The 16140-nt window shown below is 45.9% G+C and overlaps 1 protein-coding gene and 1 long non-coding RNA gene across 7 annotated transcripts in view; one reads left to right on the top strand and one right to left on the bottom strand.

Annotated features, from left to right (window-relative positions):
* zmym3 (zinc finger MYM-type containing 3) overlaps positions 1-13581 on the top strand; it is an 85790-nt gene extending 72209 nt beyond the window's left edge. For all 6 annotated transcript variants that reach the window (XM_033030783.1, XM_033030786.1, XM_033030785.1 and 3 more), the window contains 5 exons: positions 6-157; positions 5478-5592; positions 6595-6855; positions 8364-8481; positions 12051-13581. In XM_033030783.1, the coding sequence (XP_032886674.1) occupies positions 6-157; positions 5478-5592; positions 6595-6855; positions 8364-8481; positions 12051-12252 (848 nt within the window). In that variant the 3' untranslated portion in view covers positions 12253-13581. The remainder of the gene's footprint in view (positions 1-5; positions 158-5477; positions 5593-6594; positions 6856-8363; positions 8482-12050) is intronic.
* An 84-nt stretch (positions 13582-13665) lies between these two features.
* On the bottom strand, positions 13666-13965 carry LOC116979213. The gene is made up of 2 exons (XR_004413647.1): positions 13921-13965; positions 13666-13859 (listed from the first exon to the last, which is right to left on the bottom strand). It is a non-coding gene; the product is annotated as an uncharacterized LOC116979213 (long non-coding RNA).
* Between the last annotated feature and the right edge of the window lie 2175 nt (positions 13966-16140).

Raw genomic sequence — 16140 nt, 5'->3', positions numbered from 1 at the left:
TCCAGCTAAACCCATGAGGATTAAAGAAGACATTTTATCCTGCGGTGCTGCGGAACTAAACTATGGCCTAGCTCAATTTGTCAAAGAAGTACAGAGGCCGAACGGAGAGCGTTATGAGCCAGACAGCGTCTACTACTTGTGTCTTGGGATTCAGCAGGTGTGATTTCTGAGCTCAGATCTGTACGAATTATGTCATTATGTCTGGTCGGGGGGGGGGGGGGGGGTCCTTGCAGCACAAATTGCAGAATGTAAACACAAAGTGTCGGAGTAACTCAGCAGGTCAAGCAGCATCTGCGGAGAAAATGGATGGGTGACGTTTGGGGTCGGGATCCTTCTTCAGATTGATTGGAATTTGGTGGTGGGGAGGGAAGATGTAAACGTTGGTTTCTCTGTGGAAAGAAACCTCACCGTTTGCTATATTTTGCCATTTTGCATAAACACATCTGTTGTTTTTTAATTGCTTCCATGTTGGTGCAGAGGTTTTGAATGCCAAAGTCATAACTCTGAGGTTTCCACTCAGACGCACCATTTCAGGGTCTGAAGAAGGGTCTCGACACCTATTCGTGATCTCCAGCGATGCTGCCTGACCGGCTGAGTACTCCAGCACTTGGTATCTTGTTGTATACTAACCAGCATCTACTGTTCTATATTTCTATCACCTTTTAAGATGGTTCTTAAAATCTACCTCTTGTCCAAAGTTTTTCTCTTTTCTCTCAAAATGTCTTTTTGCAGCTGAGGTGCCAAATTGTGACATTTTTATTGCTACGCTATTCAATGCTTTCAATAATTTAATTGCTCTGAAAATGCTTTGGAACCAAAATATTTTACTCTTATGGATGAGTCGACTGAAGTTGCAACCAAAAATGGTTTGTAGTTTTGCTCTAATGTCTAAAGGAAATTGCACAGAAATCCATTAATTCATCACCGATAGGAGCTGAATTAGGCCATTCGGCCCATCAAGTCTACTCCACCATTCAATGATGGCTGATCTATCTTTACCTCTCAACCCAATTCTCCTGCCTTCGCCCCATAACCCCATACACCCGTCTTCTGATACCTCTCTTCTCTGTATTAAATTCCATCACCCATTCCTCTGCCCACCTGACCAATCGATCCAGATGCTGCTGTAATCATCTTCACTATCTGCAAAACCACTAACTTTTGTATCATCAGCAAACTTGCTAATCTTGGCCTGTATGTTCTCATCCAAATCATTGATATAGATGACAAACATTAACGGGCCCAGCACTGAACTCTGAGGCACACCACTAGTCACAGGCCTCCAGTCTGAGAAGCAACCTTTCGCCATCACCCTCTGTTGGCGGAAGGTTGCTTGGAGCCATTTGTATCCTAATTGGTTTATATTTAAACAGGAATAAGCTTTGTAACGTACCTGTGTACAAGTCAGGATTGAGTGGCTGTGGAGAGGATGTTTCCACTCGTGGGAGAGTCTAGGACCAGAGGCCACAGCCTCAGAATTAAAGGATGGACCTTTAGAAAGGAGATGAGGAGGAATTTATTTGGTCAGAGGGTGGTGAATCTGTGGAATTTGTTGCCACAGAAGACTGTGGAGGCCAAGTCAGTGGATATTTTGAAGATAGAGTCTTGATTAGCACAGGTTATGGGGAGAAGACAAAAGAACGGGGTTGAGAGGGAAAGATAGATCAGCCATGACTGAATGGCAGAGTGGGCTTGATGGACCAAATAGCCTAATGGGCCTGTCCCACTTAGGCGACCCTATTTGCGAGTTCAGAAGACTCTGCGCTCGCCACATGTTCGCCACATGGTCGAGAGGAGTTCCCGCATGCTGGCAACTATTCGCCGCTTCAGTATGTTTGCTCAATTTTTCATGTTTTGGTCGCCATGGAGAAAATCGATACTTTTGAAGTCATGGTGCAGTGGTAGTGGGGTCGCCATGTCTTTGTAGGTAGTCGTAGGTCGTTTTAGTTCATCTCCTTTGCTGACCGGGCATTTTCATTGGGTCATTCGAGGGAAAAAACATAAGCACGAGTTTTCAGAACCAAGGAAAACCGAGCGGTAATGTTAAATGCCCGCTTAACTTCAAAGCTGTGTATCTCTGCCTTATTAAAAGTTGTCTGGCTTCATCTTCCTCCCCCTCCCCCGCCCCACCGCTCTTTTAAAGGACTTACCGTACACTGTGCTAGCCTTCCTGTTCATCGTGGGTATTACCTTGGCTTTGCACCGTTTGAATTTCAGACACCGTTCCCCTGCTTTCCCTGGTGTGTGTGTGCTTTTTTTTTTTTTTTGCAACAAAAAGCATTGGAGTAAAGAAATTAGTTTGTCGATTTTTTAATTTATTTCATTAAGGAGTCAATTCATCATGCTTTTGGTGTAAATTTGTTGGAATCTTGCTTGAATTTACTCCTGCTTCTGACGGTGTCCTTCCACTAGATGGTGCCATGACCTAACAAAGCTGATGTCTTTCACTGACTATCATCCATTAACTAGTAAGAACCCAATTGTTGACACAAGGAACTGCAGATGCTGGAATCTTAAACAAAGCACCATGTGCTGGAGTAACTCAGGGGGTCAAACAGCATCTGTGCAGGCAAAGGATGGGCAAAGGTTCAGGTCAAATTCAACATATATCTCAGCATGAAGAAGGGTTCCGACCCAAATGTCACCAATTCTTTTTCAGCATTTTCAGGATTATCTTTTGTAGTTTTTTCAGCATTTTCAGGGTTATCTTAATGGTCTTAAATTAAACCAGTTGAAACGGGAATTCTAGGCGAGATATTGGCTGATCTGTGCATTTCATGTATCTTAATATTACTCAGAATTTTGTGCTTGTATTTGTATTGTTGATAATCATATGCAACTCCCTTTATGCTGGATTATGAAATATGAATATATTTGTTTCATTAGTTTTTCTCTGTGCAAGACTGATCAGTTTAGTTTAATGTCACGTGTACTGAGGTGACCTCTGTACACGTGCTGACCAGTCAGCTGAAAGACAGTACAAGATTACAATCGAGCTCTTCACAGTGTACAAATACATGACAAGAGAATGTTTAGTACAAGGTAAACCAAAGGAAAGTCTGATTAAGAATAGTCCGAGGGTCACCAATGAGGCAGATAGTAGTTCAATACTGCTCACTAGTTGCAGTAGCTTGGTTCAGCTGCCTGATTACAGCTGGGAAGAAACTGTCCCTGAATCTGGAGGTGTGATGCCTCCAGCTGTGAAGAAAGAGTTAAGAGTCAGATGCTGCCTGACCTGTTGGGTTATAGACAATTGGTGCAGGAGTAGGCCTTTAGGCCCTTCGAGCCAGCACCACCATTCAATGTGATCATGGCTGATCATCCACAATCAGTACCCCGTTCCTGCCTTCTCACCATATCCCCTGACTCCGCTATCTTTAAGAGCCCTATCTAGCTCTCTCTTGAACAACATTGTTCCCGATGTTGGGGAAGTCCAGAACAGGGGGTCACAGTTTAAGGATAAGGGGGAAATCTTTTAGGACCGAGATGAGAAAAACATTTTTCACACAGAGAGTGGTGAATCTCTGGAATTCTCTGCCACAGAAGGTAGTTGAGGCCAGTTCATTGGCTATATTTAAGAGGGAGTTAGATGTGGCCCTTGTGGCTAAAGGGATCAGGGGGTATGGAGAGAAGGCAGGTACAGGATACTGAGTTGGATGATCAGCCATGATCATATTGAATGGCGGTGCTGGCTCGAAGGGCCGAATGGCCTACTCCTGCACCTATTTTCTATGTTTCTATGAAAGTATCCAGAGAACCGGGCTCCACCGCCCTCTGAGGCAGAGAATTCCACAGATTCACCACTACCTTCCACACCACCGGCTTCTGCCCCTACGGTACCCGCTGCCACTTCATCCACAACCCCGGGGAAGAGCGATGGCCCCGGCCCCGGCCAGCCTGGGCTCGGCCTCCTCCGGCCTTTCAGCCCCGACCTGGAGTTGGAGCTGGCCCTGACTCTGGGCTTGGGCCTGGGCAAGGGAGGGGGAGGAGGTTGCTGCTGCAGCCAGCACCACCATCACCGACGGCACCAGCAGCTCCAGCGGGAGCATGGCCTGCCCATGGCCAGCAGGAGCCCATCCACAGACTCTCTCTCCGACCAAGACGACTCCAGCAGCAGCGGCTCTGAGTCGCCCGTCTTCGAGCAGGGCCGGCGGCTGCCCATCGTCAGCAGGATCTCGGTGTCGGACTGAGGGGAAGGGGGGTGGAGGTGGAGGGCTGCTGGCCAACCCGGCAGGAAAGGCAGAGCCGAGCTGGAGCCACCCTACCCCGCCAGCCCAGGGCCACCTCCGGACAGGGAAGGGACACCGGGGAGGGGACGGGGATGGCCCAACAACAACTCAACAGCACCCACAGCGACGGAGAGAGCCGACACCGACTACAGATGAAACGCAAGCTTGCACGCAATGCAGCACCGTTGTTGCCAAGACAGTATATAGTGACCTATGACCTGGGCATGCGCAGTTGGAATTCCAAACTCGCTTATTAACCTACAAATCTGTCCAGCTTTGGAGTGTGGGAGGAAACCGGAGCACCCGGAGAAAACCCACATGGTCACGGGGCGAATGTACAAACTCTGTACAGACAGCACCCGTGGTCAGGATCGAACCAGGTTCACGGTGCTGTAAGGCAGCAACTCTACCGTGCTGCAGACTAGTGTTTTTGTTTTACACAAGGGTGTGGTGGGTTCCTGGAATGCGCTGACAAGGGAAGTGATGAAAGGGCAATACTCATGAAGCTGCCAAATCCTCTCAGACACCCTGGAAAATATCTAACCTTGTGCTCACCGGACACACGTGTAGGGACCATGTTTGGTTGCGTGTGGTTTGGATGCCTTAAAGCTGTGTTGTTAAATGTTAGTGCAGAAGATCGACACAAAATGCTGCAGTAACTCAGCGGGTCCGGCAGCATCTCTGACAAAAACGGGTAGGTGACTTTTCGGGTCAGACTCTTTCAAGAAATAATAATAATGCAGGCTTTTTTCCAACGAACCCAATAGGAAATTTTGGTGCAGTCAAAATCCAGTTTCACTCACATCGTTGCATGTAGGATTTATTTTACCAGTACAGGACACTCGTGCCCTGAATTATGGAATCCATTCAAGAGGGAATTAGATGTCTGGTGTCACGCTAACCTACAGAACCCATTGAACTGCAGACGTACTTTAGTAATGTGAATGTCCCCCATCTAAATGAACAGAACTGAAATTAAAATGAATGCAGCGTGCATTTAAAGCATTTACTCTTCACAGTAGGGGAATGTTGCCTGATGTGCCTTTGGCTAAAATGTAGTATGCTCCCCCTCGGTCATGACTGACCATGGCTGATGCATCCTAGTTGTTGGCTGCTTGCTCCAAACCTCTGCTAGAGCAGCGTCGCTTGTGGCTAAAAGTAATGCCTTTCTTTTTGTATCAACATTTTTAGCTGTGTTTAGTGACTGAAAAATGTAATCGTTTCCCTTTCTGATCTGTTTTATTGCAGTTTTTGCTGGAAAATAACCGAATGGTGAACATATTCACTGATCTCTACTACCTTACCTTTGTCCAAGAATTGAATAAAATGTTACAAGGCTGGCAGCCAAGTTTACTACCAAATGGTAAGTTCCACAGATGACTGCCATTGATTTAGAACTTGTTCTTATTTAGACATTTGCAAAGCATGTTGGCGGTCAGTAGCTAATCAACTGGTGTATCTTCAAGACCGTAAAGGATGTGAAATAGGAGTTCTAGGTAAGAGCTTAGGTCTAAGGTAGAGTTGCTGCCTTACTCCCAGCGCCAGAGACCCAGGTCCTGACTTCGGGTGCTGTCTGTACGGACTTTGTACGCTCTTCCCATGACTGCGTACGTTTTCCTCGGGTACTCCGGTTTCTTCACACACGCCAAAGACCTACAGGTTTGTAGGTTAATCGGCTTTGGTTAAAAAAAATGTTTTTAATTGTCCCTGGTGTGTAGGATGGTGCTAATGTACAGGGATCGTTGGTCGGTACGGACTCGATGGGCCGAAGGGCCTGTTTCCGCACTATATCTCTAAATTAGACGAACCTAATCTAAACATTGACCTTCTATTTTAGAAACATTGCCTGATCTGCGCATTTCTAACTTTTCTCCTATTTGCACTTGAATTTTTAGATTCAGATTCAGATTCAACTTTAATTGCCATTGTCAGTGTATAGTACAGAGACAACGAAATGCAGTTAGCATCTCCCTGGAAGAGCGACATGGAATATGATTTCAATAAATAAATCTATTTACATGCATACAGTCATAGTGTTTTTCCTGTGGGAGGAGTGTCCGGGGGGGGGGGTGATTGGCAGTCACCGAGGTACATTGTTGAGGAGTGTGACAGCCGCAGGGAAGAAGCTGTTCCTGGACCTGCTGGCCCGGCAACGGAGAGACCTGTAACGCCTCCCGGATGGTAGGAGGGTAAACAGTCCATGGTTGGGGTGAGAGTAGTCCTTGGCGATGCTGAGCGCCCTCCGCAGACAATGCTTGCTTTGGACACTCAATTTTTTATTCTTAAAGATTCCGCGCATTATACTGGATGATGTAATATTAACACTGGAGTGGCTCAGTGGAGTGACGTCGTTGTTTTCTCCCAGGTTTAATATTCTCCCGGGTGGAAGAAGAGCATCTCTGGGAATGTAAGCAATTGGGGGTGTACTCTCCCTTTGTTCTCCTGAACACGCTGATGTTCTTCAACACCAAGTACTTTGGGCTGAGGTGTGTGGACGAACACATGAGCCTGTCCTTCACCACTGTCGTCCGGCAGTCCAGGAAATGCACCACGCCAAGGGGGACCACCAAGGTGGTCAGCATTCGCTACTTCACGCCAGAGCATTTCAAGAAAGGACGAGATCAGGGTAAGAGCTGCCCATCTGGGTGAACCACATTTAACAATAAGGTAGAACGGAGATGAGGAAAAACTGGATATGGATGGGCTGTTCCCAGATCTTGGAATCCAATTGCAACTATTGCGATTGGATTTCAATAGCCCATTGGGAAGTTCAATAGGGAAGTTGTCCTTGGTATAATCCTTTCAATAGCTGGCAAGGACCATTGACCACAGCTGACTTGCTGTTGTCCTTGCCTTTGCACAGACAGTGAGAGTGATGGCCAGAACATGTACTGTAGATTCTGTAGATCCACAAGAGGCAACAAACCTTTGCCTGTCTGGTTGCTGCCATGTTACTCCACAGTACACTGCAATCAAGTGCCTGTGCACTCTTTGACTTCTTCCAACCAGATAAATAACATTTATTTCTGGTCATGGTACATTGAGGTAACCTAGTGTAATATAATCATCAATGTTCCCCCCCCCCCCCCAATCCCACACCATGCCCAACTTCATTCTCTCGTCCCTGAAGAGCCGCCATGCTTGGTTCCCCTCCCCCTCCCCCTTCCTCTCCCCCTCCCCCCTCCCCCCTCCACCCTCTTCTCTTGATCCTTTCCCATCCCCCATTTTTTTTCACGCTCTATTTTTAAACCTGCTCTTCTATTAATATCTGAGCGTTCACTCAGATTGTGAAATCTTTCCTCAGAGAAGCAGACTCTGTGCCTATGTAGGGGACTTGCAGTCTGTGGTAGTTATCCTCTTGCCCCCAGTATGTTCCCCCGCATTCGACAAGACTCCTTGCCTGCCACATTTCCCAATGTCCGTGGGGGTAATTTGGTGGTTAAAATAAAACATAGCACGGCAGCATAAATAAGTAACGCAGCAACCAATAACACAAAATCCCAGCATTGCCTGCTTAATGTGCTGAGTTCGATGATCTCGCCTTCCTCATCATTAGCTTTCCAGAGTTAGGAAAGCAAAATAAAAATGGATTTCAATTATTGACACGATCGTAGCCCATACAGTTATCCTTAAGATAAAGATCGGACTCTAATGTATGACTTCCGTGGTCTTGTCATTCCTGACGACAGCTACTGTCTGTACGGAGTTTGCACGTTCTCCCTGTGACCGTGTGGCATTTCTCCCGGGTGCTCCGGTTTCCTCCCACACTCCAGAGACACAAGTTAATTGGCTTTGATAAAAAATAGTAAATTGCCTCTACTGTGTGTATGGGACAGTGTTAGCATACGGTGTGATCGCTGGTCGGCGCGGACTCCTTGGGCCGATGGGCCCGTTTCCACGTTGTATCTCTAAAAGAATTGGGGTGGGATTTTTAAAAATTGAATTTATGTTTGCAAAGATGAAATCTGTGCATCCTCTGGCACTGAAGCCGGAGTTTTTCTTGTTTCTGGGTGGGTTGCTGGGGGGGGGGGGATGCCGGATGCCGTGGTTTGCTCGGTATAGACTGGTTTGGGAATTTAGGCAAACCACTTGTCCTGCCTGTGATTCAGCTTTGCCCTCCTGTTGTGTTCGCAGGCAGCACTGCAGGGAAGAGGAAACGAGAAGAGGATGTTGCCGTTTTTGAGCAGAGGGAAAACAGAATGAATCCGTTAAGATGCCCTGTGAAATTTTATGAGTTCTACCTCTCGAAATGGTAAATGCAACCAGTTCTTCTTTGATCGCGTGTCGGAATTGTCGCTTTCGTGTGGGGGGGGTTGATCGAGTCGAAGAATGGCGGGAAGGCGGCAGAGTGGTTCGATTCTGACCCCGGGTGTTGTCTGTGCGGAGTTTGCACGTTCTCCCTGTGACCTGCGTGCTGCTGCTCTGGTTTCCTCCTACACTCCAAAGACGTAATTGGCTTTGGTAAAGATTGTAAATTGTCCCTGGTGTGTCGGATAGTGCCAGTGTATAGAATGGTCGGTGCGGGTCGAAGGGCCCGTTGCTTCGCTGTATCTCTAAACTAAACTAAAATCCCAGGGACCTGCAGTTTTGTAGGTTAATTTGCCCCTAAGATCGTACCCAGTGTGATGCTAAAGTGAGATAACAGAACTAATGTGAGCGTGGACTCAGTGGGTCGAAGGACCTGGTTCCATGCTACGTCTTTCAATCAATCAATCAATCTATACCTTTTGTTGGCACGGGTAAGTACTGGCCTATTGTAACACATTCTGACGTTTATTTGCGATGTTCAGCGCTGGTTTTGTAGCATTTGGTTATCTTGCATCACTTAGCACTGGTGGCTACTATACCAGTGATCAGTCATTGTCGGCAATAGTTTCCTTTTCATAAAATTTACCGTGTCTAATGAACAAGTAGCTGGAAAAGTGAGGAGACTTTACAGCCAGGCAAATTCCTTGTATGTATACATACTTGGCTAATAAATTATTCAATTTAATAAATAGCGGACTCAGGGGATATGGGGAGAAGGCAGGAACGGGGGGTACTGATTGGGGATGATCAGCCATGATCACATTGAATGGCGGTGCTGGCTCGAAGGGCCGAATGGCCTACTCCTGCACCTATTGTCTCATTCAAAAATAAGGGAATACAATGAACTGCAGATGCAGGTTTACAAAAAATGCTGGAATAGCTCAGTGGGTTACTCAAGTATCTGGAAAACATGTCCGTCTGGTAGTTGTGCCGTAGAGAGGAGAACTTCTTCAATGTAGTCATACCCTGAGGAGATTTTGCAGTGGACCCGACCCGAAATCCACGTTCTCCAGAGGCGCTGCCTGACCCGCTGAGCTACTCCAGCATTTTGAGTCCCTCTGGTAGTGCTGTTTGTGAAGGTACAAGCTGTTTGTGACCAAAACTATGCACATCCTTTGTCCATCTATCAAGAAATAATGAAGGTACAAGGAACTGCAGGTGCTGGCTTTCAAAACCAAAACACAAAGTGCTGGAGTAACTCAGCGGGTCAGGCAGCATCTCTGGAGGACATGGATGGATGATGTTTCAGGTTACTCCAGCATTTCGTGATTTTAAAACAAAAATCACGATATGATTTCTTCAGCAACCTTGTCTCTGCACTGAAAGCTGATTTTTATTGCTCGTGTTCCATGCATATAAAATTATTAAGGGTTTGGCTACGCTAGAGGCAGGAAACGGGCTCCCGATGCAACTTGTGTAAAACATATTCTAGTCCTTTAACAACGATACGTTCTTCAGGTGGGACTGATCAGATCACGGGATATGGGGGGGGGGGGGGGGGAAGCAGGAAGGGGGTACTGATTTTGGATGATCAGCCATGATCACATTGAACTGGCTCCAAGTGCTGGCTCCAATGGCTGAATGGCTGACTCCTGCACCTATTATCTCATGTTTCTATGACCAGCTCCGTTCTAGCTAGACTTTGAGTGATGACACTATATTTAGCTCTGTGCTTGCATGTGAATTTTAACCATTGACCACCGAGACCACTGGCTATCTGACAGAAGTTAGCAACCTCTGGAATCAAACCCTCAGCTTTGATTTTGCATGGTGCCACGCCACTCCAGGGAATCAATTTCCCAGCCCGTGTCGGAAGAAAAGGAAGAACTGTTTCCCAGGCCAGATATTCTTAGCTTCTGCGAAACTTGCCTGAAGTAAAACCCTGCACTAATTTACATTAGAGATACAGCGTGGAAACGGACCTTTCAGTCCGCGCCGACCAGTGATCGCCCCGCACATTGACACTATCCTACACACACCAGGGACAATTTACAATTTTACCAAAGCTAATTAACCCACGAACCTGCACGTGTCTGGAGTGTGAGAGGAAACCGAAGAGCAGAAGCTCTACTGCTGTGCCACCGTGCCACCCCACCTATTATTCTCTCTGAGTTTCAATTGATTGTATTTCTGCTTCGTATTATCGGATGTCATTGGACAGCATTCCAAACAAAGCTTTTGTCTGTGCCTCGGTACATGTGATAATAATAAACTAGAAACGTCACCTATCTGTGTTCTCCAGAGATGCTGCCTGACCCGCCGAATTACTCCAGCACTTTGTTTTGTGCTGTCTTGTCTTGAGGACATTGTCCTGGATGGCCTTAAACTTTCTGGGACTTAATGGAAAAAAAGACAGAGGTGATTTTGTTTGGCCCCAATGGCTGCCGTGAACTTTGTTGACTTGGGTCCACTGGCATTGTCCGTAAAGCCAACAGTTTTAAACCTGGGTTTTAGGATGGACGGTGATTTTAAACTAGATAAACAAATAGGCGTGGTGGTTAAGTCCAGCTTCTTTCACCTAAGGAAGCTGGCAAAGGTGAAGCCCATCCTCGAGCGGCAGCATTTTGAAACAGTAATCCATGCCTTTATTACATCTAGGCTGGATTACTGTAACGCACTCTACTCTGGAGTCGCACGAGCTTCATTGGCTCGTCTCCAGCTGGTTCAAAATGCTGCCGCTCGCCTTTTAACCGGAACTCGAAAGAGGGAGCACATTACACCAATTTTGGCCTCCCTTCACTGGCTCCCAGTGCACTTTCGAGTTCATTTAAAAATTATTTTATTTGTTTTCAAATCGTTGAATGGGCTCGCCCCGCCTTACCTCTCTGAGCTGCTCCACCTATATGCTCCTGCCCGGTGCCTCAGGTCAGCTGATCAGCTGCTCCTTGAGGTACCACGGTCTAAGCGGAAGCTCAGAGGGGATAGAGCCTTTTCTGTTGCTACTCCGGCACTTTGGAACACCTTGCCGTTGCACATCAGACAGGCCCCCTCACTGTCCATCTTCAAATCCTCCCTAAAAACTCATTTTTATTCTCTGGCTTTCGACACTGGCTGAGACATTGCTCCTGTTCTTAGTGCTTTTAATGTCTTTTAATTTTTACTGTTTTTAGTCCTTCGTTTTACGGTTTTTAATGGTTTGTAATAACTTTTTGTCCATGAGTTCTCATGTACAGCACTTTGTGGCAACTGCGGTTGTTTAAAGCTCTTTATAAATAAAGTTTATTATTATATTATTATTATTATTAAAGTTGCCGGGGGGTAAACTGGACTAAAAAGGTTGCGATCCCCTGCTCTACGCCTTTCCTCTTTTCCCCAAACAAAATGGCAGCAAGTGGAATGTTCTAGCAAGGCAGCGACCAAGATCCCACTTTGCCGGACAAACTGTAAACCAACGTCAGCAGTTCCCTGCATATATCTCCCCCTCCCTCTCTCTCTTTCCCCCCCCCCCCCCCCTCCCTCCATCCCCCGTATTTTGTATGTGATCTTTTCTCCTTGTTCTATGTGTCCCTGCAGCCCTGAGAGTATGAAGAGCAGGAACGACGTGTTCTACTTGCAGCCAGAGCGCTCGTGCGTGGCGGAGAGCCCCCTGTGGTACTCGGTCATCCCCATGGACCGCAGCATGTTGGAGAGCATGCTCAACCGCATCATGGCCGTGAAAGAGATCTACGACGACTACACCAAGGACTCGCTAGAGGACGACGAAGTGGAAGGATGATGCGTGTCGTGGATGTTGTACAAAGTGCTGTTAAACTTTTTATCTTAGAGAAAAGGAAACAATGGGCCATTATAGGCTGGCCTAGTTGGTGCTGCGGAAAAATAATTACCACACACACACGTACTTTCAGAGTCATGTGGCCTGTTTGTGACAGCAGAGATGGTTAGACTATCACCATTGTTCAGAGACAGTATCCCTTTTAGCTTGAGTCCACTTGCTGGCAGTCGGGGTGTGCGTAACATTCTCTAGAGACCCGGGAAAAAAAAGAAATGTTCTTGCAGTCATTCAGCAAGCAGTTTTGTACTTGCACTTAAATTGGGAAATCAATGACAGTTTGCAGTGTACATGCTGATGTAGGTGGGTGAGACCTTCATTTAACTCAGCTCTTGGGACTTTAGAAAAAGGCTTAAACAAAAACAAAAAATTGTCCGGCAAACTGGGATCTTGGTCGCTGCCTTCTAGAACATTCCACTTGCTGCCATTTTGTTTGGGGGAAAAGAGGAATGGCGTAGAGCAGGGGTCCGCAACTTTATTTCGTCCTTTTTTGCAACTTTAATAGCACATCACAATGTTATTTCACTTATTTATGAACAACTAATGAAGAACAGATACCAGAACCAAACACTGTCCGTCAATGAGAAGAAATCTGTACAAATCCAGAATCAACAAATTTTACCCCCCCCCCCCCCCCCCCCCCCCAGGGATAAATGTACCCCAGGTTGGGAACCCTTGGTGTAGAGGAAGGAAGTTTAGGGCAATGTTTAGCCTGAGCTGTGCATGTTGCTAGCATCCATTTCCAGACTCGTGTCACACTAGCCCCCACCTGGAGCACACACCCACCCAAATATCTTTCACATTCAGCTTTTACATTAAAAGTTTTATTTTCGTTTTGCCGTCCCTGGGAAAAGACGGGGCGGAGGAGTTGTTCTTTCTGGAGTGGACGTGGAGTATTTTTTCCATTATTTTTTTAAACATCTTTTTATTTTGTAAGTGATTAGCCACTGCCTGTATTTTGGGCGGAGATTCTCCTGAGGCCATTTTGTGCAACAGTCTGCTGGGCCTCAACTCAATTTACATAATTAAACTTCCAGCCAATATTTTCTGAGGAAATCTCTGCCTTTAGAGCAAGAGATGAAGCTGAGGATAATGAATTGTCCTTTCGTTTATTCCTTGCTGGAATGTTTGCCGATATCCGAATCTGTAGAAATATCCGATTCCATTTTGTGTATTTTTAATTATAAACCAAAAATAAAATACTGTGAATATTTATAGTTAATACCATAAATACTGACGCAGCAAACTTTGCAGTGTGTTTGGGGGGGGGGGGGGGGTGAAAATAAGTTTTGTATGAACATTTTTGTTTCTGTTTCCTGCAACTTCTAACTACTGATTTTTAATTATTATTTTCTTCTTCTTCTTGATTTCGATTGAAATAGTACTTCACCATTCCCTTGTATCACCCATGATGCGTCTTCAGTGAGAAACATCAACCAGTGCAATAATACTTTCAACACCTGACCCACGACAGTCTGGCTAAATCAACTCATTTAATAGTTGCAGATTAGAATAGGAAAAAGGAAATAATACATGAAGATAGACACAAAATGCTGTATTAACTCAGCGGGTCAGGCAGCATGTGTAGGAAGGAACTGCAGATTCTGGGTTTACACCGAAGATAGACACAAAATGCTGGAGTAACTCAGCGGAACAGGCTGCATTCTCAGAGAGAAGGAATATGTGACGCTTTGGGTCGAGACCCTTCTTCAAACTGCACCTCTGAAGAAAAAGAATAGGTGACGTTTCGGGTCGTGGTTCCCAGAGAACGACCCGAAACGTCACCTATTCCCTTTCTCCAGAGATGCTGCCTGACCCGTTGAGTTACTCCAGCATTTAGTGTCTTCGGTTTAAACCAGTGTCTGCAGTTCCTTCCCGTACGGGAAGTAATAGCCTTTCCACTAAATGGGACAGCAACTTTCCCTGATAGTTAATGGTTTGATTTCATTGAACAGTAATCCATGTGCTGCCAGGCCCATTGACTGAACTGTTAAAGAAATCCAGGAACCCAGGAGGAAAGGGGATACTGTCTCTTGTGTATTTTCTGTATTATATATATTAAAACAAAGCTGTTCCAGTGAGCTAGACCAGTGTAAGCAATGTTTAAAAATGGTAAACATCTGCACAGTATTTAAATTGGTGACCTGACGGTTTGCCAAGACAACATGCATTTAAATTTCATCTTTTAAATAAAAGAATAAAAATGTCACGCTGTTGATGCAAACTGAATGGAGCCGATGCTGCGGGTTTGTAGACTGCTCCACCATGATCACTAATTGTTAAAACTCCCATGTAGATGAAGGCAGCTGGGTTTCACCTGATCATTTCAGAAATTGTATTTTTTGGATGTGACGTAAAACTTAGGGGGGAAAAAAAGGTATTTACATGTCCACCGTGAAGCATTTTTAGGGTATGTAGTGTAGGGACACTATAATGACCCTTTTTATATCTTATGTTGAATTGTAATCTGTAAAGAGGTATGTCTTCTCCACTTAACTTCCCGATAAAATGGGGTTGATTGAAACGCCAGCCTCGACCCTCGTATCACGGTGTCAAAATACCATCTCTGGCCCTTACGAAGCGAGTGGGGAAAGGTAGAGAAAAAAAGCTGGTCCGAGTTTGTTGAATGACAACTGATTGCGGAAAATGCAATTGTGCGTTTATTGGGCTCTTGCTACTAACGGATGTGTCGGTGATGGCATTGTATCGGGATTCGGTCTGGGCGTGCCACGCAGCACTCCCGCCTACTCGGTAACGGCCATTGGCTGTCTAACTGTCTCCAGGATTATCCGCACTGGTATGTGTCACTGTATCAATTGTTGACCAAAGTTGAAAAATGTCATTTTATTGGAAATGAAAAAATTGTGGAAAAGTGGCTGAAAACATAAAGACAATTTGTGTTCTCCCATTACAATTCTGTGTTTTGTATATTCGTTGCTCCTCTACAATAGGCATTTGTGCGGAATACCCCAACTTGTTCCATATGCCCTGTGGTGAAAATAGTTTGACTTGGGTGGCGCAGCGGTAGAGTTGCCGCCTTGCAGCGCCAGAGACCCAGGTTCGATCCTGACCACGGGTGCTGTCTGTACGGAGTTTGTACATTCTCCCCGTGACCTGCGTGGGTTTTCTCCTACATCTTCGGTTTCCTCCCACGCTCCAAAGATGTACAGGTTTGTCGGTTTAATTGGCTTCTGGACTAAATGTAAAGTTGCCCCGAGTGTGTGTAGGTGTGTGAGCGAGCGTTAATGTACAGAGGTCAGTGGAGTCGATGGGCCGAAGGGCCTGTTTCCGCACTGTATAAACTAAACTAAACTAAACTAATACATCGAAGATAAATAATAATAATAATGGATGGGATTTATATAGTGCCTTTCTAATACTCAAAGCGCTTTACATCGCATTATTCATTCACTCCTCAGTCACACTCGGTGGTGGTAAGCTACTTCTGTAGCCACAGCTGCCCTGGGGCAGACTGACGGAAGCGTGGCTGCCAATCTGCACCTACGGCCCCTCCGACCACCACCAATCACTCACACACATTCACACACAGGCAAAGGTGGGTGAAGTGTCTTGCCCAAGGACACAACGACAGTATGCACTCCAAGCGGGATTCGAACCGATTCGAAGATATACACAAAGCTGGAGTAACTCAGCAGGACAGGCAGCATCTCGAGAGAAGGAATGGGTGATGTTTCAGGTTTTGACCCGAAACATCACCCATCCCTTCTCTCCAGAGATGTTGCCTGTCCCGCTGAGTTACTCCAGCATTTTGAGTCTATCTTCGGTTTAAACCAGCATCTGCAGTTCCTTCATAAACTAATACATCTTCAGGTT

The sequence above is a fragment of the Amblyraja radiata genome, chromosome 12 (assembly GCF_010909765.2).
Source record: "Amblyraja radiata isolate CabotCenter1 chromosome 12, sAmbRad1.1.pri, whole genome shotgun sequence".
Taxonomy (NCBI): Eukaryota; Metazoa; Chordata; class Chondrichthyes; order Rajiformes; family Rajidae; genus Amblyraja; species Amblyraja radiata.
This window is presented reverse-complemented; position numbering and strand designations above follow the sequence as displayed.